The 25673-nt window shown below is 41.7% G+C and overlaps 1 protein-coding gene across 1 annotated transcript; it reads left to right on the top strand.

The window, feature by feature from the left end:
* The first annotated feature begins 2601 nt into the window (after nucleotides 1-2601).
* HSF5 (heat shock transcription factor 5) lies at nucleotides 2602-25242 on the top strand. The gene is made up of 6 exons (XM_088529994.1): nucleotides 2602-3154; nucleotides 5064-5435; nucleotides 13084-13181; nucleotides 17819-18334; nucleotides 19712-19889; nucleotides 25123-25242. The coding sequence occupies exons 1-6, from the start codon at nucleotides 2602-2604 to the stop codon at nucleotides 25188-25190; spliced, it is 1785 nt and encodes a 594-aa protein (XP_088386120.1). The 3' UTR covers nucleotides 25191-25242.
* Nucleotides 25243-25673: the final 431 nt, after the last annotated feature.

Raw genomic sequence — 25673 nt, 5'->3', positions numbered from 1 at the left:
CAACACGGTCAGCCCGAAGTAATCTGTGTGTTGAAATGTGTCTAAACAGGAGTGGAAAAGACCTGATTTGGGCCTACCACAAGCAGTGAGGTCAAAGCCTTCCCATATTAGTGCAGTAAGTGCTCTGATTTCTCAGAAAATTCACAACAGGAGCCACTTAGGATGTACTACAACACCTCATCAACCACTATATTAAATAAACGTAAGTTGAGGTGTACTGAGAGGTCGAGCCCAGCTTGTACTGCATGGATATTACCTGGCTGCTGAGCTGTTAATGGTAGAAGTGCAGGGACTGTTTAAATTCACTGTTAAGCCTCAGTTGTGAAAGAAGAAGGGGAAAAAGCGTGACATAGGGGTTCTTGTAACCCCCGCAAGTACTGAAACGGCTCGAAGTGAGAGCAGCGTGCAGGCATGAGGGCTTGCGCCGCGGTGCATTCGACCCATTTCCATTTGCTTTATTGTTACTGTAGTATTTAAATAATAATGCATTCCTCTTCCCAAAATTCATGCTTCTATATCAACGAGCTCTGGGCATTTCCCTTTATATATTGTAGAAATATTTTATATTGTAGAAATAGCTACATCAACCATTTATGCATTGTATAAAGAGCTACAACGCATAGTTAAAACTAATGATTGTTTGAAATTGAACTTAGATAAAAGATACCTATCTATCAATCTTTTATCTATCTTTTAAAAGATAGATAGATAGATAGAAGATGCTAGATAAAAGTACCCAGCATGCTGAGAAAATGTTGCCCAAGCCCACACGCTAAGTTCACGGCATCAGGAATTTTGGGTCAGTCACGCATTTAATTTTATTCTTCAGTGCAGCCTATTTTTTACTTAAATAAATAATTTATGCTATTCCTTCTAACGCAACGCAGTCAAGGGGCAGAGGAAAGAAATCCGCATGAAGCTGCTGTGCTGCCCCATGAAGCGGATGCTCGGGCGGCTGTAAGTATCCAAGAAACAAAACCCACGTGTACGGCTTAAAACGGGTCCTGGGGTACCCGAGGAGTGCAGCGCGCGAGCGCGTGCGGTGAACAGGCTGTGCCGGTCAGCGAGCTGGAGAGAAAGGAGGCCGGTGGCTCTGCAACGAGAGCATCGAAGGAGGAACCCACCCACGAGCCAACAACAGCAACGTGACAAGGTGGGAATCAAGCAAAGGTGGTTGGGAGGAGATGAAGACATAGGTGGAAAGAGAGGTACGGAGAGGAAGCAGCATAAGGCTACCCAAAAAGGCTGAAAAAATGCCACCCCCAAGGCTCGTGCGGGCCAACAGCTCTGACTGAGGGAGAATATTTCTCAATAAGAAGCATTTTTGTTATAACTGATCTGTTTCAAGTGAGTAGAAAGCTCCCATGTTCTCCAAAATAAGAGTGCAGAGGTAGATCCACCAAGAGAGCTATGGACTCAGCTGCAAAACTCTGGAGGAAATCTTAACTTTTTGGGACTCATGTTCTGGGTTTGATGATGGGCCAAGTCTTGCTGGATCTAGACCAAGTTGTGAGCAAAATAAATAAATAAAAAGACCTACCCCACCTTCAGGCAATTGCAGCCTTCTTACATTCCTGCCGCAAGGGGCGGAAGAGGAGAAGCCTTAAATCATTTCCTCAAAGTAAAGCAAGGGACAATGGCAGGAATGCTGTGAAAATGTGCTGAGACTTGGACTTTTCTCTTGGATTTCACATTTATGTTCGAGCAAGCTTTACTTAAAAGTTTTAGCTGATTACTTGGAGCAACCACTGCATCACTTTTAAGAGGACAATTACAGAGAAAACAAAAAAGTTGAGTTCCCGGGGAAGATGGCTTCATCTTTAGATGGTTTTAATGGCATCACTAGACCTGCAGGACATTAATTCCTTGAGGGAACGTGCTTCTGCGGCCCAGGATTTTATCTTTGACGACAATGCTGACAAAATGTCTGCCCTTTCCTGCTATTGCTACTGACCCAGAATAATGATGAATGTACAAGGTCTGCCAAAGTCAGGCACACAATTCGACCGAAACAACGTAATAATCAGCCAGTCTGCTGGAAAAAAAAAAAAAGTAATCCCTCCCTTTCATATTTTTTCCTTGTCCTATGTTCCAACTATATGCTTCAGTCTGAAGCAAGAAGTGTTAGTGACATCTCTCCTCCCACTTCTGCCCTAAATATTTAAGACAGTCGTATCTAACCTCGTATTCCCCACTGGAGTGCTGTGGAAGGGCAGACGGGTTTTACTTTCAGTTTATAGACAGGAACAATTTCCCATCGCCCTTTATTTCAAGTGTCCTTTCCATAGATTGCTGCATCCCACTGTCCTTGGTTCGGGAATGCCGTGTAAAACCACAGCAGGAACGACGGGGAGCGGTGCCGGGGGGGCCGCCGCGGGGCCGGGGGAGCCGCCGGGGGAGCCGCCGCGGGGCTCGGGGGCCGCCGCGGGGCTCGGGGGCCGCCGCGGGGCTCGGGGGCCGCCGGGCCCGCGCAGCGTCGCGCGGCGCCACGTGTCGGGCGGGCCGGGCCGGGCCGGGCCGGGCGGGCGGCGCTGATTGGCGGGCGCGGCGCTCGCGCGGCGGCCGTTGGGGCGCTCGCGGCGGCGGCGCCCGCCCGCGGCCATGGAGGAGCCGCTGCTGGCCGCCCCCATCAACCCCAACAACTTCCCGGCCAAGCTGTGGCGCCTGGTGAACAGCCCGCGCTTCCGCTCCATCCGCTGGGACGCCCGCGGCGAGGGGCTGCTCATCGACCAGCCGCTCTTCGAGGCCGAGCTGCTGGGCGCCGCGCCGGCGCACGGCGCGGGGCCGGGCGGCGACGGGGCGGCGGCGGGGGGCGCCGCGGCCGCCGCCGAGCTCTTCAAGACCACCAACTTCACGAGCTTCATCCGCCAGCTCAACCTCTACGGCTTCCGCAAGGTGGTGCCGGGCCCGGCGGGCGCGCCCGCGGCGGGCGGCGGCGGCGCGGGGCCCCTGCACCACTTCCACAGCCCGCACTTCCGCCGCGACCGGCCCGACCTCCTGGTGCACCTCAAGCGCCTGACGAGCGCCAACAAGGCGAAGCTGGCGGCGGGCCTCGAGGTGGCGAGCCGGCCGCCCAACCGCTTCCAGCGGCTGCTCAGCACCTCGCTGCACGGGGAGCCGCTGCTGCCGCCGCCCGCCAAGGCCGACAAGGCCGGTGAGGCCGCCTGCGCCGCCACGGGGGTGCTGGGCGCTGCGCCGGGGCCCCTCCGAACACTGCCCGTGCACGAGAGCGTCTTGGTTTTCTGAGACAGCTCTAAGGCCACGGGGGTTATTCTGTAAATTCCACTCCTGTTTGAGACTGTGCTCCATATAGAGAGTATCAATAGAGAAGAAGCGAGTGTCTCTCCTCGTGGTGCCGCGGTTCCATCAGCACAGGGGTGTGAAGGGATGGGGCCACCGCTGCGCTCTGGCCCGGCGTTTGCCATGGGGGTTTGGGGCTGTAGGAGCTGGTGTGGAGCCATTCCTAGGAATGTGGCACCTGGAGAAGGGGAGAGGCTGATGATAGCGCTGCGTCCTGCAGGACGGGCCCTTGTTTAGAACAGATCAGGGGTATCAGGAATTTGTGCTTGGCTGCTTTCCTTGCAGAAACTGGAATCTAACTCAGCTGGTGTTGTCTGTTACGCATGCAGGGCTGCACCTCTAATGCCAAAGAAAAAACATGCAACATTTGAGAAGGAGCTTATTTATTTCAATATTAAGACTAAAAAGCATTTAAGATTTGTTTAAACCATTTTAGGGTTGAGTCATCTGAGATTTCTGCAATAAAGTTGTTTTTTTAAGCCATGCTGCAGGCCATTGCTATAGCAAATCCTATGGAAAATTAATCCTTTCAGTTCCCTGGCTCTGTGTTTATGGATGCAGCTCTAGAGATCCTGTGCTCCCAGAGCCTGGGTCCTAAAAAGACCTACAGAATGAATGGGGAAAACACAGGAAGTTTTATATGCATTCAAGTCTGACAGCATCCTGTTCACTCTGATCCCTACTGACTGCTAAGAGCATGTTTTAACTTGCTGTACTTGGGAAGTAACTGAGGATACTTTTGTTTGCGAAGAGGCTGTCTCCCAAATGCCTTGCACCGTGTAATGGTGTTCAGTGCCCATGGGCAAGTCCTGGGAGGCACCTGCTGCATAGGAGCCTGACATCCTCTGATCGCTTGCTTATGCATTAAAACTAAAATGAGAGAGGAATAAAAAGACTCAATAGGTTAGATTAAAATATCCCAAACAACTTGACTAATTTGTTTTTTCCTATCAGAATTGCTTGCAAAAACCTAGATAATTAAAAACAACAAGTGAACGTTAGTATTGCTAAAAACAGCCGTGCATGTGAGAGGACAGTTGTCTGTACACACACACAATAATGAATTCCAAATGAGTTACTGAAATCATAGCATTCTTGCTCATGCTCCTTGAAAAAAGACTGATTTATTGCTCAAATGCCATATGAACCCAGGGCAGAATCTGAGTATGGAAACAACATATTTCAAACTTCTAATTTTGATTAAAATTTATAAACTCCAAAGTCTTGTTTTTTTCAATAACATTTCCATCTTTGGATTTTTTGTCTTCTCAAATTAAATAACTTGTCATAAAGCATTTAGACTAGGAGTTCAGAGCCCTTTTGAGGATTTTGAGATAGTCTTTCGCTTAACTGTGCTGGAGCTTCTGCTTTGGAGTTTGGTACAGTCCTCCTTTATGGCTTCCTTTTTTTGTTTGTTTGTTTTTCCCCAGGTTGTTTGGCTTAGCACGGAACACTTTCACTTCATCTGGTTTACTCATTTACTACGCATTGTGACTTATAGTGTCCTTATAAATACTGATAACTTGCAGTGCTTAAGGAAATGAGGTGCTCCATAGGCAACTTTGCATTAATACCGTGCTCATGCACTAGCTCCTGCAGCTGTTGCCCTTCGTTCATGTGCATAGTGCAGCCTGTTTTTGGGTTAAGCACATTGGAGTAAAGGTAGTTTTCCCGTATAATGTAGAGTTTGGGCTCTTCCTGTTCCTTACTGAGATAGTTCTTCTCATTAACACGTGTTTTACTTTATTTTGTAACCAATGCAGGACCGTTGGCTGCAGGACAGTTTCAGCGATCGTACCGAGACAGTTTGTCTCCCTACTCCTACGTGTCAGCCGCATCCCAGAGCCACAGCACTTTGCCCCCCAAAGGTTCCGATCGGACTCCAGTCCCTTCCAGAACATGGCAGAACTCTCTCGGCTTGGTTCCAGGGCACATGGAGGCTTCTCCGACGTTTGCGGACAAAGGGGTGGCCTTTCCTGTGCTCCAGAGGTTTCCAACCGAGGTCACGTACACGCTGCAGCCCAGTGCCTCCCCCATGCACGTTCAGCAAGGGGCTCAAACGGTGGCCACGTCTCCTCCAAAGTACAGCAGCTACACGTCGTCCGTGCAGTACTCGCAAGCCTACTATCCGACAGGTAGGACGTGTGGAGTGCGCTTGCCTTGCAAGAAAGGATGTTGAAAAGTGATGCTTCATTTCTGTATCCACAGTGCCTTTTAATATACACGTATTTCAAGTGGGAATTAGTTGGTGTAATGTCCTCTTTTCCACTTAGACTTTATAGCAAAAAGATATTTTTGATTGATATTGATATTCCTTTCCTTTGTGTGAATTTTGAAGACACTATGTCCTGGGCTGAGGAGGTTAAAGGGTGAGGAAGAAAAGCATTTGCCCAGCGCTAATTGGTGTTAGCCTAACTTTCACTTTTTTTTTTTTTTTCTTTTTTACCCATCTCCTTGATTAAGGAACATTGAGGTGGATATGACTAAACCACTGAGAACTGATTGAAATTAAACGTACAAGTCCTTGCTCTCATGTTTGCCCAAGTTGACCTTTTAAGGTCAAATATCAGTTGGGAGACTCCTGTGGAATGTATTTCATTCTGCTTAAAAACCCATGCCGCAATTTTCATTTATTCTTAATATTTTTCTTGCCTTTTTTTTTTTTGGTCTGCTTTGTGCCCAAAAGATGGGAGAGTGACAAAAGTTTTGACTACTCCTAATTTTGTATAAAAACAATTTACTGAAATTTTCAGTGCCACTTCAGACAAGTGATTCCTCTGCTCCCCAGAAGAAGAGGTGTTGAAGCAAGTTACTGTTCTGCTCCACTTTGCCTTGAATTGGAAAAATATTGTAATTTTTTTTTTCTCCTTGAACTTCTGAAAAATAGAACATAGTGGCTCTTCCTTGGAACAAACTTAACCCCAGTTATTATTCTTGTCTTCTGCCTGTTCCTCCCTTGGCAGCTGCACCCTCGCTGACTCAGATGTCCCTATTTAGAAATCCTACATGTGGTGGCTGCTGATTTCACTGTGTGCTGCTTGTTGTGGAGAGACTTCACACATGTTTTGTGCTCATCTAACAGCTCTGCTGAAAATGTTGGGCCGTGTTTCAACGACTGGTTGCTACAGTCTCCTTCACATATGCAACTCCAGAATCCTTCTGAGTTGACAAGTATCTCCTGAGGACTCTCATAAGGGCTTCAGAGGCAGGTGATTCTTGTCACATGCACCTTGCCCTGTGCTGCCTACAGAGACTGCTGAGCTGCAGTCTGGAGCGGAGTATCCTGGTTTGGGTGGGAGATGGTCTCTCCTTCAGTCATTTCATGGTTTCTATCATTTTACAAAGCCTGGGTTGGAGGTGGTCAGACTGACCTTCAGACGAGCTGAATTTTGTCTGAGCTAGTTCCTTGACTGTGTTCAAGGGAAAGGAATGGGCATCTCTAGAGCGTGATTCATACTGCTTGTTTTAAACACGGTCTTAGGATGAGGTGTTCTGGAAGAGCCTTGTTTGCAGCATGAGCTATAGAGCAGTTAAGGACTAGCTTAGACTGGATCATAATGTGTAGATCTGTCCAACTGTGTGACTCTAGTCTCTCCCACTGGGATATAAAGGGTGGCAGTAGTAGCCAGCTGTGTTGTTGAACGATCTCTTCCTCTCCTTTGCGGCATCTACTTGGAAATAGTATAGGCAAAACCTTCAAATCAAACACCATGAAAGCATATCAAAGACACAAAAATTAAGGCACAGTTTAATCACAAAAGGGGAAAGTTGTGGATCTGAGGCATTTGGAAGGTCCAATGAATTCATTAGTACTTCTGAGAGGAAAATTTCCCTTTCCCTTCATTTTTAGAATGCCTTGAGCTCTTCCAGTGTTTCAACTTCTGTTTTTGCGTATCTCTCTTAATCTATGCACTATGCTTTTTTTTTTTTTTGTATATTCTAAGATACGGAATATAGAAACCTTATTTCATCATAATGTCCACATGAAAAAGTCTAACTGCCTTCATTGTAAGAGCACTTTATATAAAGATTAACTTATTTGAAAAGCGATAGCCAACCATAAGCTCTGTATTTCATAAGTGATCAGACTAAAGTGTGAATGTTCAATCTTACAGTTGGCGTTTTTGGTTTCATTTAATGTTGATAAGGTTTGTGAAGTCCCATTAAATCAAAGTGGAGCTTTATCAAAAGAGTTCTCTTTATGTATATTTAACTTGTTAACTTCAGTGGCAAAAAGACTTTCTTGGTTTTCATTATGGTTCTCCTTGGAAGGGCAAGAGAACAGAAGGTGCTGATCCAAATTCTTTTTTCACTTGCATTAGAGCATAATTGTTCCAAGGATTTAGTCCTATTTGCTTTCAGCTATCTGCAAAACCTTTATAGTAGTAGGATTGCATCAAAGAAATGTAGTGAAGCTTTCCTGTCACAAGGAATCCTAATAATGAAAAATCAGTCAATGAGACCGTGTCGGAAACATCACTTACTGGTTGCACCTGATGTGGCAGGTCAGATCATGCCTTTTGAAGACATCTGTGGCTGGGGAGTTCATTTAAATGTGATATCATTCACCAGGGAAGTTAGCTTAGGAGTAGTCATTCTAAATGATACATGTTCTCTTATGATAATTATATTTCTTTGGATGTGAAGTTTAAAATTCACATACATGCCAGTAAGAACTAGATTTTTAAAATAGAGAACCAGCTAAAAAATCTAGTTATTTTTTAACACACCATAAAACAGCACCATATTTTCCCTTGAGAAAAGCAGAGTAGATGTATTAGTAATGCACTTGTAAAACTAGTAGTAGGATTAATCTTGCCTAAGATTCATCTGAATGTATAATAATTCCTTGCATGTGTCTGGGCTTGTCATCTACCTTACACATATAGTCTATAGAGAGAAACAGGCACCTCCCAGCGGTTGAGTCATTCTTGCTTTCTCAGACATAGCCCTTTAGAAGAGAATTTATCCCTTCCTGATGAGCCCTTTTCTTCATTAACTGTGTAGGGAATGGAGTTTCTGGACATTTGGGTCTAATAATAATAAGATGAATCCCATTTGAATGTCTAAGATATTTCAAACAATATTGTCATTTCCCCCTCCTCTGATTAAAAAGACTTTAGATAGACTCTTTTTCATTATTCTTTTGTTTAGTATAGACCTGGAGTCTGCATTTTTTTTTATTCAGGTTCCATTCAGGTTGATTGATTTCGTTGATTTGTTATTGGTTGATTGATCTGGCAGGAATCAGCTGCGTTCCATAAATTCCTGCACAGCTTTGGGCACTGTTAACCCAGTTGCCTGTTGAATAATTAGCTTCCTTTAGGCATAACTTCCAGAACTGAAATGAAAGGATGATCTCCAGGTCCTTCCTTGGTGTTTAGCATGTAGCACGTGTGGGAGGTGGGGTGGGAAAAGCTGGTTAGGGCCATTTGTACTTGTTTTGGCACAGAGCTGTCACTAACACTCACCGATGTTCCTTGCAATCTTAAATATGCAGAGAAGCCAATTTCCAATGGATCTTTGGAGAACATGACCATGGTTATCGAGCTTGGTAAAGATCTGCTGTTGATTGTACTCTTTCTGTATAGATTTTGGGTCTTTCAGCTGTCTTTGGCCTGGGTGAAGTGTGGCAGCCCATAAAAAGCCTGGAGGCCAGTCTGTAATTGTATATGTTGAGCTGTAAGCACAGTGCTTTTTTGATGTTCTTAGACTGTGTTTACATCTGAGTTCTAACTTCTCGGTACATATGGCAAGATATGTCTTTGCTGAGACTGTGACTGATGCCGAGAATGTCTGGCCATGTCCGTGCTAGTGCTAGTTTATTAAACTTTGCTAGGGCGAGTTTCTGCCTATGAGATCTTGGTCGTCTATAGCATTAGATTGTCGTCGTGGTTGCCACTATCCCCTAAAAGTGCTGTGCTTGATTCAGGGGTTGGCATGGGCTGGGCACCTGGAGAGCGGATCTGAATCTTAGTTTATTGGTACAGCTGTATCCTCAATGCTTTCGACGAAGATTATTGCTGATTTGCCCTGCTCTCCATGGCCTGTCTCTGCACAGGGAGCAGGCAAAATAATACGGATGTCCCTCCTCCCGAGGCAACACGAGGAGTTTCACTTTGTCACAATGGTTTCGAGTTTGCTTAACAATGACTCACAATTTGCATAGGATATCTTAAATGCAGTTTCTCTGCAATCTGCTTTTGTAATCTTGGACAAAAAATTGATGAGATTTGATACTTTGTGTGTGCATGGCCTGCAACTCTATTGAAATAAATACTTGTACTGGGATCCCTTGTTGCCTCTTAGAGCCTCAGTTGTTTATCCTCCAGAGCTGGATATTACATCATTCCTCTGCTTTTAGTACTTCTAATGACCAGGTTGATTCAGTACGTTCTGCAAATATCTTGTCAATATTGTTAACTCCTGAAAGCAAATTAGTTTCATCAATATTATTGATAGCCAACTCCAGAATGGTTTTAGTGTTACTGGTATTATGTGATCCCTCCAGCTAAATTTCCCTAATTTATTTGCATATACCTCACTTAATTTTGCTAGTGTCAAGAAAATAGGGCTTAATGAACACTTGAGTATTTCCCTAATGAACAGTTCTCATCTTTGAGGATAAGACTGTTAGCCTCAATCAACCCCAAACCATAGAGGTCATCATTCCCTCTGACAGTAATGCTCAAAGAAGAGTACAAGAGTAGGACAAGTGTGGGCTGATGCTTTTCCAAAATGTTCTTACAGTTTTGACTTGGAGAGTTAATTAGCCGTTGAGGGAGAGTTTATTATTATTATTATTTACTAGTTCTCAGTGGATTTCACTTCCATGAACTTGTCTGTTTTCCCCAATCAGTGTAGACGTGTTGCATATACAGCATTTGCTTCTACACTGAAGAGTCCTCGTCAACTTGTTGACAGCGACCTCGTCCCTGTTTCTTCAAGGGAATATTCTATACCTTTGATCATCCATGTTGCCCTTCCTGTGACCTTTTAACAATTCTGTTATATTCCTCTGGGCTGTAGAGTGGTAGTCATGGTGTGGGGGAACCTCTGTCATTCTGCATTCCCTTTCTACTACTTCCTAATAATCGCTTTGCTTTGCTTCTGATTCTGGGGAGGGACCTTCTGATAGCTGCCAATGTCTTCTGGAGCTATTTACTTTAATACAAAGATCTAGTTCCTGATTATCCAGTTACGTATCTGTCCATATGTTTATTGCCCCCTTCCCTTACCATCAGATATTGGTTATCCAGTGTTCAGTAATTCTGTATTTTATTATACATTCTTCTGTTTGTCTTGTTTAGCTGCCAGGATTTCTAACTTCTAAATGTTTTTGTTAACATGCTTCTCTATAAGTTCCTTTTAGTTTTGCAACTGCTTTGGAAATCCCAGTGTATTATCAGTGCGTTTGAAATATGATCACATGCAGGATCTTCAGTCCTTTCCTCGTTCTATGCGTTGTGCTGTTCATTGCCTATTTGTAAGTGGTTGTTTCTGGTTCAGTTACAGTCCAGCTGAAGCAATTCCATTTTCATAAAGCAATATTCATTTTCCATATATTTTGTCCTAAAGAGTATAAGAAAATGCCCATCCATAGTTTGTATGAATAGAAGTCTTTTTTTTTTTGGGGCAGAAAGCAGTTCTCAGTTATACTTGCTTGATGAAAAGGGCTGTATTTTTTATAACTTAGTTAACAAATATTTACTTATTCCAGAAGATACCATTCATCCCTCTCTGCTCAGGATTCCAGTAAGTATTAATACTTGCTGTTAGTTACTTCATAACAGCTGATGGCATAATTTGTTTTAGCTGATTATTTTCTCCTCTGTCTCACTACATTAACTATATTATGGATAAAAAAGATCAGAAGTTTCTTCTGTACAATTAATGTTGTAGGATGAAAGCATGTGATTGAAGCCAGTATCTTTATTGAATCTTGATTCAGTTTGAAGACTTGAGGTATTCAGAACGAGTTGGTGCCTTCTTTGGTACCACCACCCATCAGCAGACATGGTCTGCACAAATGGTTTGAGCATCTCGTGCCTCTGATGTGGCCATTCTTGGGGCTTTCTTCAGTGCTACATTATTCAAAAGTTGTCTGGATATAGATGGAGTGTCCTTTTGTGACTATGGCTGATGTTGTAGTACTTCTCTAAAACTGGCCTCCATCTTATGGTGAATTTGCTTCTTAACTGACCCTTTCTGTTCCTGTTCCTTGTGATACTTCCAAAAATGTGACTGTTCTTGTTGTTAGATCAGTCTTTGCTAAAGCCCGTGTTGACCAAAAAAAAAAACATTCTTGTGAATGCAAAACATTCTGTTTATGCAACATTCTCCATTTCCTAAACATTCAGAATTTGTCTTCAGTTTTTGTTCTGCACTATTACTTTTGTTCTCCTCATCTTGGTTTACAAACATAATGATCTACTTGATTAATGAGTTGCTGTTGTCACAAGCTCTGCTCACTGGGGCAAGAGTTCTGCCTTTTATCTTTTCCTTGTAGTCCTTGTAGCATTTTGTGCTTATAGTTTGCATGTGATGCTTTACACTTATCTGATGTTTCATAAGCACTTCTTCCCTTCAGGTTCTTGCTTTTTTTTTCATCAGAAATATTTTTTTCCTAGTAGGATCTTTTTTTCCCTTAGTCACTGTAATGGGGTCAAAAAAGTCTCCTTTGTAGGTCATTGTTCTCTTGCCTTGTTTTTGCAATAGCCCCTCCAAACATTTTCTTAATTGTATGTGTGTTTTTGTTCCCCCCCACCTTGGTTTTGTAAACACTCTGTGGAGTATCCAGCGGGTGAAATATTACTTAGTCCATATATCCTTTGAGCTTTTAGCAATATCCAGAGTAGGAGTATGTTCCCATGTCATAGAAAAATCTCCTGACACCCAGATTTCATCATGAAGTAGCAAATTGGCTTTTGAAGTTACATAAATCTTACACTTATCGTAATTCTTTAGAAGGATGTCCACTAGTTTTTTCTTCTGTGTTTAGCTCCCATGTTTATCACTCCCAACTGCACAAGAAGTCTGCAACATTATATATATATATATATATATATATATATATATATATATATATATAGTATCTAATCCTTCTTTGCGTATGGTTGCAGTAGCAGCTCTCTCCTGGGAAACCCGTTGCAGATGGCAAACTTTGTAAATAAATTTCTGATCTATGTTTGCCACTTGGTTATGCTTAGTACTCTCTGGATTGAGATACCCTTCCTTTGTGAACACTAGATTAACTATGATTTTGCAAGGAATAATCCCTCTCTTAGATTGAAGACCATTTTAAAGATGGTCTGTATTGCAAATAAAGCCTTTACCTTAAAGTTAAATATCTTTTCACCAAAAATAATATGTGCAGAACACTGCCTCATCTGCCAAGCTGCATTTCAAAATAAGATCACTCTTTAATTGCAATGTGTGCATATGAATTTCTGAATTCTTTCCAAGTGAATCAGCTTCCTGTGTTATGTTCTGATGAAAAAGGCAGCATTTTAAGGTTGTCTTCCAGCAAAGCTGGTTCAAGAAGGTGATACACAAGAAGGGTTACGATTATGAAGTTTCTAAGTGTGTGCATATCTACTTTAGAATAAGTGTATATATTGGAATAAATATTTTTAAACTGTTTCATTTGGGAGGTAATAATACATTTCTGGAATTTAATTTTCAATATGATTATTAAAATGTTCAGTCAAATAAAGCAGTAGAAATGTGTTACACCAAAGGCAGGTTTTGGAAGTCTGATACATGTGTTTGGATTCTTTCTAGCTGTACTGCAGTGTTGTTCACCAACCACCCACATAGATCCTCTGTCTGGCTGTGCTACTCCTACAGCCGCAGCCTACACCCACTGCAACTTTTTCCAGGTGAGTGTAACCTATGGAATCCAGGTGAGAGCAGAGGGAACTCCATGAGCAAAGGCTTTGTGAACTGCTGGGGTGAAGGATATCCCTTTTAAAGCTGAGGAACTTGAGTAAGTTAAAAGCGAGGTGCTTACAATATCTGTTTCCAAGAACCACAAAGTATGAAATAAGTAGCTTTGTGATTTTTAATTCTCATCTTAACATCATACTGGATGTCCTCGTCAGTGGATTATTGAAATTGGAGTGTTGACTTCACCAGGAATTGGTATTAGCGAATGAGTTTAATGTTGAAAAGTTTCCTTATCTGGGCAAAATGAGTTGTTTTGATATAGTAAAATATTGGGAAACAGCTCTGCTTCTTGTCCCAGGCAACTTTCTGCAGTCCTGAGGCTAATCTGATGAATGAGAAAAACGTTTCTATTTTTCTCATCCAAAAAGTGACTTTTGGAATTGGTCCCACCTCAGAGGTGTCATACGAAAACAGCTAGAGTACTTATTGAAAATGCTTTATATAACTCCAGTGGAAATGTAACTGATTTGGAGGGTCTAGTTTATCAAATACTGAAAACTGAAGTAGAATTGCAAGAGCTTCCTTTGGCATTACAATGTAATTCATATACATTCCTCCTCGTAGAGGACTAGCAAAGCAAGTTATACTTGTGTGTTGAAAAAGGGTTGACTTGCCCAACCTTGATTACCCAGTTCCCTGTCTTACAAATATCAACCTTTGTCTCTTACTCAAGATCTTTTATATAGGTTTATTCGGGATGGCCAAGTTGTGGTCAGGATAATTTACTGATAGAAGGATATAAATAGTCACTATCCAGCCATCCACTGGATCCTGTAGTATGTAGATTCTTTATCCTCTCACTTCAATCATGAGATTGTGTAAATTATTACCAATAAAAAATGTGGGCATGTGAGCCCAGAGGGAGACTTTGGGAAGTCAGAATCAAGTAATTTCTTATCTCAGAAGGCTCTAGATTGATGATTGGGATGGCAAATCATTCAAATGGAGTAACCAGGGATGTTTTCAGGGCTAGACTGACAGCAGTGGTGCTAGAGTAAGTGAGATAATTCATATACTCTGTCCAAAGTGTCTAGTAAAAATAAATAGTTTGGAGAAGTAAGTCTGTGGGCAGTGTGTGGAATCAAAGATGATTCAGATCACTTTACCTACCAGTGCGTAAGCAGATAATAAAGCTCTAACAAGGGAATTTCAGTCCGAAACTGTTGGTGGGCCTTGACACGAGGCCACTAGGAGACCTCTGTGTGAGCAGCTCTAAGGTAAGCAGGGTTGTCTACCAGGTTGACCAGAGGAGTAACTGGATGTCTCTGAGCAGAGTGAGGCAAATACCCAGAATGGCTCAACAAGACTTCTCAAGAATCTTCAGTCTCTTGGTAGAGAAATTGTGTCTCCTGGGGCTTGGTGGCAGGACAGTACAGAAGCCAGCAGGTTGTCTGAAGATGGACCGAGCTGTGAAGAAGAGTCAACTTACCTTTTGTAGGCTCTAGTGCAGGTGCTTCCCCAGACCTTCGCTGAGGGATGTGGCCGGCTACAGCACAGACCGTCCTCTCCTACCGTGGTGTTGATCATCAGCCACGACACACACAAGTCCTGAACAGCAGTAATACCAGTGGAGGACATCAACTCAGGATGAATAATCACATTCATATGTGGTTCTTCATATTCTGAAGAACAGAACTTGCATGTTGCTTTGTTCCATTCATATCTTCCACCAGTTACTGCAATTCAATACAAAATTAGAAAGGAGCAGTGTTCCTAAAGGATGACTTGAAGGGTGTTTTTAGGGTGTTTTATCCCACTGTACCCTGTTAGATGCCACTAGCATCATCTGTACAGAACTGCCAAAGCTGCTGGGCTTGTAGGACCCACCTTAGCTGCCAGGGCTGTTAGGTGCTTCTGAATTGGGGCATGGGCAGACAAGGCCAGTAACAAACGTCTGTTCGTGTTTGCCCAAACTGGCTTCCCAGGACAAGCTACGGAGAACTACAACACCAGACTGCAAGGGAATATGGATGGTGATACACACACAGCAAGTGATTGGAGTTCCCCACTGCTGGGCTTTCTAAACTGGTCTTCATTTTCCATCTTTAGAGGGAAATAACAGTCTTTGGAGAGGAAAGTCTGTCTTTCTCCCACACCAGCTGTTTGGGCAAATCACAACTCCTGGCACTCCTAGCAGGAGAGTGTTTCACTGCTCCTTTATCATAGCTGTGAACCCAGGCCACATATTGGTATTTTATTTATTATTAACAGATTTGCAATTTCGTTGTTGCTGCTAGTGTTTTCTTAACTGCCAGTATTTTCCCACAGAAATGAAGAAGTAACTGCCAGTAGAAAAAAATAAATGTGAGTGAAGAAAAGACAGGCAACTTCCCTGACTTTAAAAGCAGTCTTAGATTTTTTTGCTTTTATTTGTAATGATACTCAGCCGTATTATTTTAAAATGAAATGGACGTTGGACAACTGCTGAGTAATTGCCCAAGCTCGAGAGGCGAATGGGCCTCTACAGAGATTGCTAGGATTAAATGTATTTGTGCTTACCCTTCCTTTGCACCCTTTGTATGTCTTATAAAGACTGAAGTGCCCATCTTCTCTTTCACTTAACTGTAACATTTTTTTCTCCTGAGCTCAGTAAAGCAGCAACTTAATCTTTTGATTCCTAATTTCCCAGTCTTTACCATTTTTCTTTTTGTTTCATTGCTGCCTTCCCCCCTAGCCTTATTTGTCTCATCTTCTCAAGAAAATTTGAAAATATTTGTGTCTTTACATGGATACTTATCCCCACTGGAAAGGCAGGCCAAATCCGAGATGATATTCTCAAGCACTATTGCAACAGCTTCAACCTGAGCTATGCAAGGGAAGAGTAGGGAAAGGTGCTTTCAAGAAATATCTATTATTTATTTATTTATTAATCTGTCAGGTATTATCTCATCCTTGGATAGTTGACTTATTAATCCTGATCTTAGTTAAAGTCATAGCAATGTAAGATAGTAAATAATGCAACAAAAGTGAAACATGTTTTTTAATATTTAAAAAAGCATAATTTGGAGAAAAAAACAGGGGGAAATAGAATCTGTATCCTAAAATATATTAAGATGTATTGCCTTTAGTAAGAGATTTTTGCCTGACCTAACCTAAGCTTTTGCAATTCGAGTTTTCTCTTTTTGTTCTTTTTTTTTCTTCCTTTAAAAATCTATGATTATCTGCAGACAGCAAGAGAAGGAATCTCAATATCCTCTCCCCTCTGAATGATGTTTCCCTCAGAGACTGCTGCTGAGAGACTAAATCCTTCAATGGCATTTGACCTGATCAGACTTTCCTAGTAGGTGGTCCTGTGGCTTCCTGTCCTCTAATTTATTCATATGTGGAAATGGCTTTTTTTATTAGCAATTACCTAGCTAGGAGGTCTGGGCACAATCAGACATTAGTGACTAAATCATAACACTAGCTCTTTTTTAAAAATAAGAAGGTATTTCAGACACATTTGAGTTCAATGTCATTATATGACTTCTGTTTCTCAGAAGAAATGACCCTTCCAGTGTCTTTTAAATATGACTCATCTCTAGGCCCGTGCTGCTAAAATGTGATTTAACATTTCATTTAGGTAGGATTTTACTGCTTTTGGAAGAGTCTTCATTGTTTTCCTTCTGCTTTGAAGGATCTTTGATTTTATAACTTCTACTGAAAAAAAAAATCAGATTGCTGATTGTATCCTGACATGTTATGGTATTTTTAAAACAAAATATTTTATAGTGTTTGGACCTACCCTTTGAGGGCAAAGGCAGCCTCTCCAGATTCCTTAAGAGGTGCTTCTGGCCTGAAGATCTATGAGGCTTTAGCATCGATCTGCATAGACTTCTAGTCAAACATTTGTTGAACGCTCTGAGCACTGATTTGGTGGAAGTATCCAGGTGGGAGACCATGACAGATGGGGCAGTACTACAGTATTTGTTTTTGTAGGCATCTGAACATTCATTCTGGGCCTGGAGCATCCCTGTGAATCAATGTATGGGAATCACTTGAAGAACAAAAGCAGGTGGTATTGGTAAGTAACTGGGTGTTTCTCGAGTCCTGTTATCCATATGCATGTTTACGGAGTACGTGCCTTTTTTCTCTTGCTCAAAACCTTTATATTTTATGTTTTGCATTATATTTTAACAGGAATGCTGGAGTTTTAGAAGATTTGAAGGCAGGTGCTCTATCATTTTCTATCACTTCTGTGGCATGTGAAGGGTTTGGGCCTTGTGCACCCCCCACATTCTACTGGCGCTGAAGTCTCTGCTTTGAGTGTTTGGGTGTATGTGCACGTGCAGTGGGAAGGGCACGCGGATGCGCATCTGAAAGAGTACCTAGCCACTCATAACTGAGCTTCCTTTCTCTCCAGGAAAGACAATGAGTAGAAGAAAGGAGGCTTGCAAGGAGTAACGTGGTTGAGGAAGAGCAAGGCAAAGGGGAAGCAGCCTGTTTTTATTAGACCTGTTGACTTAGCTGAAAATAACAAACTGTTGAATACATGACACTTGAGTTGATGGCCCAGGTTCACTGACAGGGTCTTCACACGCTGTCATTATAACATTTTCATATTAAAGTTCCCCTTGTTTTCTTTCTCCAGAATCCTCCAATGCAGTCATCTTACACAGTTGAATTTCTGCCCTCTAACTGGCCGTGTAGCACATCTGATGAAAACAAGAAGACTGAAGTAAATCTTGAAGCTGTGTTCCAGATTGTTGATGAAATGCATTCATCACCCAAAGTGGAAATGGTAAAGGTGGAGCCTGTGGAGAACCAGTGCTCAACCCCTCAGTCTAGCAAAGGCCAACAGCTGCTCATTAATGCTGAGAACACTGAGACACCTTCGTCAACCGAGGCTAGTCGCCTGGAGCCTCTTACACCTGTAGGTTCAGACATTACATCGTTCGTGATAGGAACAGATTCTCTGTCACAGCCTTCTGATTTTCTTTATGCTCTCCATACCCCTGAGTCTGTAGAAAGTGCTTCTGCTCAGATAGTGCAAGAGCCTGTGACCGCACAGGAAGCACATGGAAAACTGAAAGAGCAGCTGGACCATTCCCCAAGTCAGTCCTCAATGATCTTTGTTCAGGAAGAGCAGCCATGCAGTGCACAGCAGGTAAGGGTTAACAGGGCGCCCTGAACGAGAACAGCACTAGATATTTTTTGAGTTAATACAGTCCATAGACCTGCTAGCGCCTGGACTGATAACTTTTTAAGAGTGAGCTTTTAATGGACAGTGAGTGAAGGGTTTGTTTGGGAAAGTGAGGCAAAGGGAGAATAAAAAGGAAAAGTACCCCACTTTAGTGAGCATATAAGCCTGTAAGGGCCAGGTTATACCATGTTTTTAGGTGCTGAAGCAGAAACTTTCTTGGATTTATAGCATGCTGTCTTTACTGTGCATTAAAAAAGAGTGTTTTGAGAATTGCCACTAAAGGCAAAGGTTTTTGTTCACCGTTTAGGTGGTCGGGTTGCTACTGACTAAACAAGTGTTTATTTTCCATGGAAGGCCTAAGTTGTCTAAGATTTTAATGCTGTAAAGCATTTTCATTTGTACTTTGGGGGTCTGACAGGTTGTAATTATAGTTTGCTTTTTTCTGTACTCCAGTCTACTCTAAAGACAAAAGTGTAAATCTCGTGCGTGGTTAGGATCTGGAATAGAACTTGTTTTAATGTTGTGTTTATTTGGATAACTTTGCATTTTTGTATTTTCAATGCTAATGCTGCTTTTTTGATGGCTAATCAGAAACTCCTTGTTTCAGATAAAGGCCCCCTCTCACCTCTGGCCAATCCCTGTAATGATGGGCGTTCTAACTGTTACTTTGTTAAGGTAGCAGATGCATGCTCTATTTTTCTTTATTTTGAAAATCAAAAGCAATCACAGATTTCACTACATGATTGAGGAAATAGGCGAGTTCAATAAATGGTTGCCTGCAACATACATATGGAACAGCAGCAGAGGGCTCCAAAAAGCAAGGAACAACATAAAAATTGAATGTCTTTAACAGTGGGATGAATGAGATCTCCCACCAGAGATGTGCAGCTTGCATTCATGGTTTTATTGCTATGATACAGCTGTATTACACAGCTCTATCAAGTCATTCCCTAAGTGTTACTTACTCATACAGGTGTTGGTACCCATGAATGCAGCTGGAATTTTTGTACTGAAATTCTCTTAGCTACTTTCGTGACCAAGGAAAAGGTTCAGGCTGTGAGGGTATGTGTCTTAGCTCTGTGTATCCTGATTTTCTTACTTCATATTTTACTTAATATGATGTTTTGTAAGGGCTTGAGTTACAATTTGGCAACCTTAGTTCTGAGTTGAAAACACTTATGAAATTGGGCAAACTATTACATAAATCATCTAGGCAGTGTTCAACATTTGTTAATGTCCTTTGGAATGGAGAAAACCAGTTGTTATTTAGTTTTCTAAATTGATAACAAGAAACTTTTGAGTAGTCTTTGTTGTTCTTCTTTTTTTTTTTTTTTTCTTAAGATGGATCCTAGTGTTAAGTGTCTACCCAGTCTGGCAGACACAGGGGTGTCTTCAGAACGGATAGGAATCTGCACATCAGGAGCTGGACCCGTGAACAAATCCGTAAAAGAAACAGTTCCCACTGCACAAACTAGAGGCAGGGAGAGAAGAAGCAATTCACAGAAGGGCAAGTCACCCGGTGAGAAAATATTCTAAGTTTTTCTAGAGTTTACCCAGACAGGTTGCATGGAAGAGGATCCATACAGAAAGGGGGAGCAAGGACAGTTTAATTTTCATTGTCTGCAGTGTTGTCCGCAGTGTAAGTATCTTAGTATCCTTTAGTTAAAATACTATACTCGTGCAGCTTATTAGTGTGCTTACAGGTAGGCCTGCATAGAAATGCTTACACTTATCACTATTATGTGGAAAAGGGAATAAATTATATAAGTAAATAAAATCTGAAATTTTGGGGTGGTTACAATATTGAGATGAAGTCCATAGATATGTGTGCTGAAGTGCGACAGTGCTGTGAAGGAAGGATTGAGTAATGAGGTGATTGTTTGAAGCCACAAAAACAGGAGCACTGGTTTGATGAAAGGGGTATAGAAGACCAAACTTTGTCACAGCTGATTAAGTAAGTTTGGTACCAGACCGGCAATACATATACTGAAATACATGAGAAAAACAAGTAGCAGGACATCTAAAGCTGAACACTTCACAAAATCCAAGGGTCTACAGATAGAGAAACATCACCAGATACAGAGACTTCTTTGGATTCATTGTAGAAGAAGAAGAAGTGTGGCCTGCAAGTCTTGTAAAAAGCTAATTTCCTCACTACTGATCATCAAAGAGTTATCATCAGAAGCCTGAATATAAAGCTTGAAGAGTTACTGCTACCTTCAGAGGGGAGGGTATCTATTCCAGTTAACACAAGCTGGCTTAATTATCATTATGCCCAGCAGTTTCTAACATTTGAATAAGGAGTAAGATCTTTCCATCAGCAAGCTGAGAGGGGTTGGGTGCCATGCCGAAACATGACAGGCTCTTATTGAAGTCACAGAATTGAGAATTCTGGTTCAGCAGAAAACTCAGTTTTTAAATCTACAGCAAAACACTTGCAAAATATGTGGCCGCGTTTTGGAAAGCATTTCCATGGACTTGTTCCGCAATGAAGTACTGCTGTGTGTTAGCAATGATTAGCATAAAGTCATTTTTGAGGGGAATGGGATAGTCATCCAAGACTGCCTTTCTACCATCACGCCTCTCAAGGCTAGGGTACGTATAAAGTTTAGAGACACCCGAGCTAAATATGGTCAAGCTCCGGCTGGCTCAAAATATATTTGCCTTGTGATGCAGGTCGTGAAGTTCAATATAAGCCAAGCCTCGTTGTTCTGGCTGTGCCTGTCTGTCCATGCCTCCTTTCCTCTGTGAAGCTTTAGAAACAACTTCTTCCTTAATCTATCTGAGCTAGAAAGGTGCATGATGACAATTTTCAGTTGTTTCTTCAAATGTCATCCTCTAAACGTGATTGCCTCTGCTGTTTTTCTCTTTGGGCACCCACTTGCAAGCTTCCAAGCCTGTGCTTTGATGTATAACCTGCTAGGGAAAAGACTTCTGTTCCATCTGTTCCAGCAGGCCTCTGGCATCACTCACTTTCTTGTTACACCATCAGGAAGTTTTAGCTAACAAATGGCAAGAGCCAACGTAATGTGGCCATTGCAATGAAATGGAAGTAAAAATGACTGGAGGCAAATCTAGGGCAGAAACAAGGCCATAACTCTGTACAATGAGGCAGGAGTCACAACATTCACTCTGGAGAAAGCATTAGTTTCCTCTGAAGAACCCAACTAGATTTCTTTACCTTTAGCAACCATCCTGTGGCAAAGGAGACATCTGTTGCCCCACAAAAATGTAATCCCTGGGATTTCATCCCATCTGCCAGCCTAGCTCTGCATCATCATAAATCAATGAAATTGCCTCCTTCAAAGCAGAAGGTTCATCCTTAACCAGCTTTCTCAGCTAACAGTTTACCTGTTTAAGAGCATCGTGCTGAACAGGATCACGAGAGGTCTCTCTACCCCTGGATTCCAGTCTCCACCAGTGTCTTCTTCATCTTTTTCCTAGATAGATTGCGATAGATTTGTCTTCCATGAATTTAGGGAAGCCATATAGGCTTTTAGCATGCATAATATTCTATGGGAATCCATGTAATTAGCATAGGTGATTAGCATACAGTGATTGAAGAACACTCTTTGTTTTGAAACTGATGATGGGTTTTGGTTCTTTCTAGAAAAGCAAATGTCTTGTTTAATCCCATTTTTCAAGTTTTATTTCTGTTCAGACTCGAGTCTTTTTGTTTTTTGTTTTTTTTTTCTTAAGGCATGTTTGGAACTTCATGATTTGATGTGTGTTTTTTAGTAGTAGTAGAATGTCAGTAACAGTGTTGTTTTTCTCATATTTAGTGTAAAATTAGCTGGCTTGCTAAATAGCCTAGTCTTTTTTTCAGCTCCCTTGTTAATCAATTGTGAGTGAGGGTCATTCAGTTCCTGCTCTGAAGTCCCTTTTGGAGATGTTTTTCTCCCTGTTTGCTAGCGAAGGAGCCTCTTTACACCAAGTTCCCCAACACAGTCAGTAAAGGTAGATGCCTTAAAGTCCATAATGTCAAATGCAGCCTTAAGCTTTAATCTGCATTTCAATACACATACAAAAAAGGTATTCCCTGCTGGTCCAGCTGTGTTGGTAAGGCTGTGATTACAGTAAATAATTCTTTTTTAAAATATCTACTTTTGCTGTACTGTTTGCTGGAGCAGTTATAGGGGAAATAATACTTCCAGATTCATTTTTCCTCTCTCTTGTTGTTGTTGCATTATTTAAATTTAGTCTGTCAAATTCATGACTTTTTCTTGAGCAAACTTTAGAAATTTGTTTGTTTGTGATTTGGTTTTCCTTGCATTTAGTGTGTCAGAGCAAATATAAAATAACATCCTTTGAGAAGGTGCTATTTATTTTAGATGCCTGACTTGAGATACCTTGGAATCTTTTCTACTCAAAAGCTGAGTAGTCCCATAAATAAAATTTCAAAGACCACATCGTCTGCAGTGGCTGTGGGTCATTTGGCTTGGTTACAAATCATTAGCTTCATGATCATAAGCCTCTCTGAGAGGTCATACAGTTATCTGAGACTCCTTTGGAAGGGCCTGAGGTACTTTATAGCCTCAAAATGTTCTTATTCTTCCGATACCACTCAGTATTTTACCAGTTCTTCTAAGACAACAGTTCTGGTGTGAAGTTAAGTAATATTCCTTCATTTTATCCGTCCTGCTTCACAAAAAAGCAAAGAAGAATTACTGAAGGTCCATGGACCCCGAATTCAGTGGTGAATGATGTGCCATCCCAATCTCACCCATAGCCACCCATTTCCTCTTCAAAGATGCATTTCAGAAAAGATTTTTGAGCTGTATCTAAATGCAACTTGAAGATACGGAAGAAGTGAACGTGGCAGAAGTGGCTTCTCTTTGGAACAGAATATCAAACCTGAAAACGAAAATGACCTGAAAAGTTATCTGCAGTAGCCAGTATGAGTGAAGTGTATGACCTGCTCACATTCTGCTGCTGCTGCAGCAGAGCTTTCCTGTCTGTGCTGGATCACCTTTTTGAATGTGTCTACTTTAACCAGATCTTCACTCCTCATGCACTAATTCTGTGGGCCTTACAGTTTGGCAAACAGGCTCCCTTTCCTTTGTCAGCAGTGGGAAATACTTGCTAGTCCTTCTTTAGAGAGTCAGAGATGCAACAGAGGACCCAGAACTTAATTCAGCACTAAATGAAGCACTAGGATGTGTCATTCTAAGAGTATAGTCTGTCATCTGTTCCCATCTTTTTGTTAAGAGATGTTGGAAATGGCTGTCTAATTCTTGTACTGATTATCACACTGAGGTATGAGGAATCGATAATACCTTCCAGAGTTTGCTTTATTTCAAGCCCAGAGTATTTCTTAGGACATAGATCTGAAGATGCCAAGAAGTACTTCTTTCTCTACTACGTACTGGTAAATGGGATTTTCAGAATTCAGGTTCAGATCTGTCTGCTAATGTTGGCAGCATGCACACCTGCAACAGGAGCCCTTTTAGACTTCACAAATGACTAATTCTTCAGGTGTGAAGAATTCTTCTTCTTGCCCTCTAGCTCCTCTGCATCATTCTCTGTAGCACCCTGAGACAGCGACTGTAGCTGAGCTGAAGTAGAGTCTGAGTTTGTGTTTCATCAACAAAAAGAGCAGATAAGACAGACAACGTTCTGATTAGAGAGCATTGTTTGCACCTCTTATTTCTGGAAGTTGCGGTCTTGGAATGGAACAAATAGAATATTTTACTTCTGGATTTTCAGCATGCTGATCCATTAAGGAAAAAAATGTCTTCCTGAATGCCTGTCCATATATATATTTTTTTGTGAATAATCTGGACTTTTTTCTTCAAATAATCTCTCAGTCTTCTGTTTGCAACAGGAATGCAGACAGATTTTGCGATGCTACTGGTTCAGATTAGTTCTTTATCACATTGCAAGTTACACTAAATACTTATTGCCCATTCCCTAGGTGAATACATTTTTAAGTGCATTTGTTGAGGGTACATCTTCATTCAGGTGAGGAATCCCATGCTACCATAGTGTCCATTTAAAGTATTTCCTGCACTTTCCAGATGGGAATAATGTCAGTGCTCATCTAGTGTCTCTAACAGGTCTCAGTGATGGCTTACAAGGAGGACACATCTTGGCCCTGGGCTTTTCAGCATCTCCTATGATTCTGGTTAGATATTAACACTCAGATGGATTGTGTTCTCACACTGGTAGTGTTGTCACTTTACAAGGTGACTTGTTCACATTCTTGACCTCCAGGATACCTTCACACTTTGATCTGGCCATGTTATGTTGGAAGTATCTTCTTTTTGCCAGAGTCAAGGTTATTTTCAGCAAAAGAGTCTCTTGCTTGGCTTCTCTGCGACACCACGAGTCTTCTCGAGTGTCTTGGTCCTGGTTGCTGCAAACTTGGAGGCAATTGTCTCTTTTATGGATCAATGAAAGTGCACACAAAATAAAATGTGTACTTCTGAGGATACTGCTGACCTCAGAGTTTTTACGGTAATTGATGTTTGGCTGTCGATACCTGCTGTAGTGAATGTGGAAATAAATAACATATCTTGAAGAATGGGTTCACACAAGTAACTTCTCTTTTAAGATCTTTTATGTTTAAAGTTAGGCAAAATTAGAGTAAAACTTATTCTTTAAATAGGGTAAATAGGTTGCAAACTGTGAAATTATAATTGCCTTCTAGGCTGGATCTTACTTTAACCAATAGAAATACAATTCCTGTGTATGCTGCTAAGTGAGATGTATGCAAAGACTAATATTGACTCAGTGTTCTCTTTTCTTCCTAGATCTCCATCTGCTGGTCGATGTAGCTTGCAAGCAGGAGCACTTTCCAAAGGAAGAAATAAGAGAGTGAGAAGTGGGTGACAAGTATGTGAAAATGTGCAGCAGCTGCCAGCTGGGCTCTCTTGTTGGACTCCAGAGGCAGTGCTTTGCACAGACAGGCACTTTGGATCATTTCAGTTGTGTTTTTAAAAAAGCTCTCTTTTTTAATTTTTTTTTAAACTTTCATTTTGGGTTTGAGGGGAATTAGTCATTCCATTATTTACACCTCTTCATTACAATTTCCACCTGTCAAGTAATAAACCATCTAGTGATCCCAGTATTTAATATAAAGTAATAACTTAGCTGCTCATATTCTCCAGAAATAGGAAGTCTGAGCTTTCTGAAAGCAAGAGGCCTTAAAAGCGTCCTCAAAACATCCTTAAGCAGGTTGTTTTTAGTGCTGTATTTGGAATCTTTTTATTTAACATCGTTGGAGGCTACAGTATATTCAGCATAGATGCTGCTTGAGGCTCTCACTGTCTCTGCCTGAAGTCATACTGTGGCCTTTTAATGG

The sequence above is a fragment of the Tinamus guttatus genome, unplaced genomic scaffold, assembly GCF_059628265.1.
Source record: "Tinamus guttatus ecotype Peru unplaced genomic scaffold, ASM5962826v1 Tinamus_guttatus_pri_ptg000356l, whole genome shotgun sequence".
Lineage (NCBI taxonomy): Eukaryota > Metazoa > Chordata > Aves > Tinamiformes > Tinamidae > Tinamus > Tinamus guttatus.
This window is presented reverse-complemented; position numbering and strand designations above follow the sequence as displayed.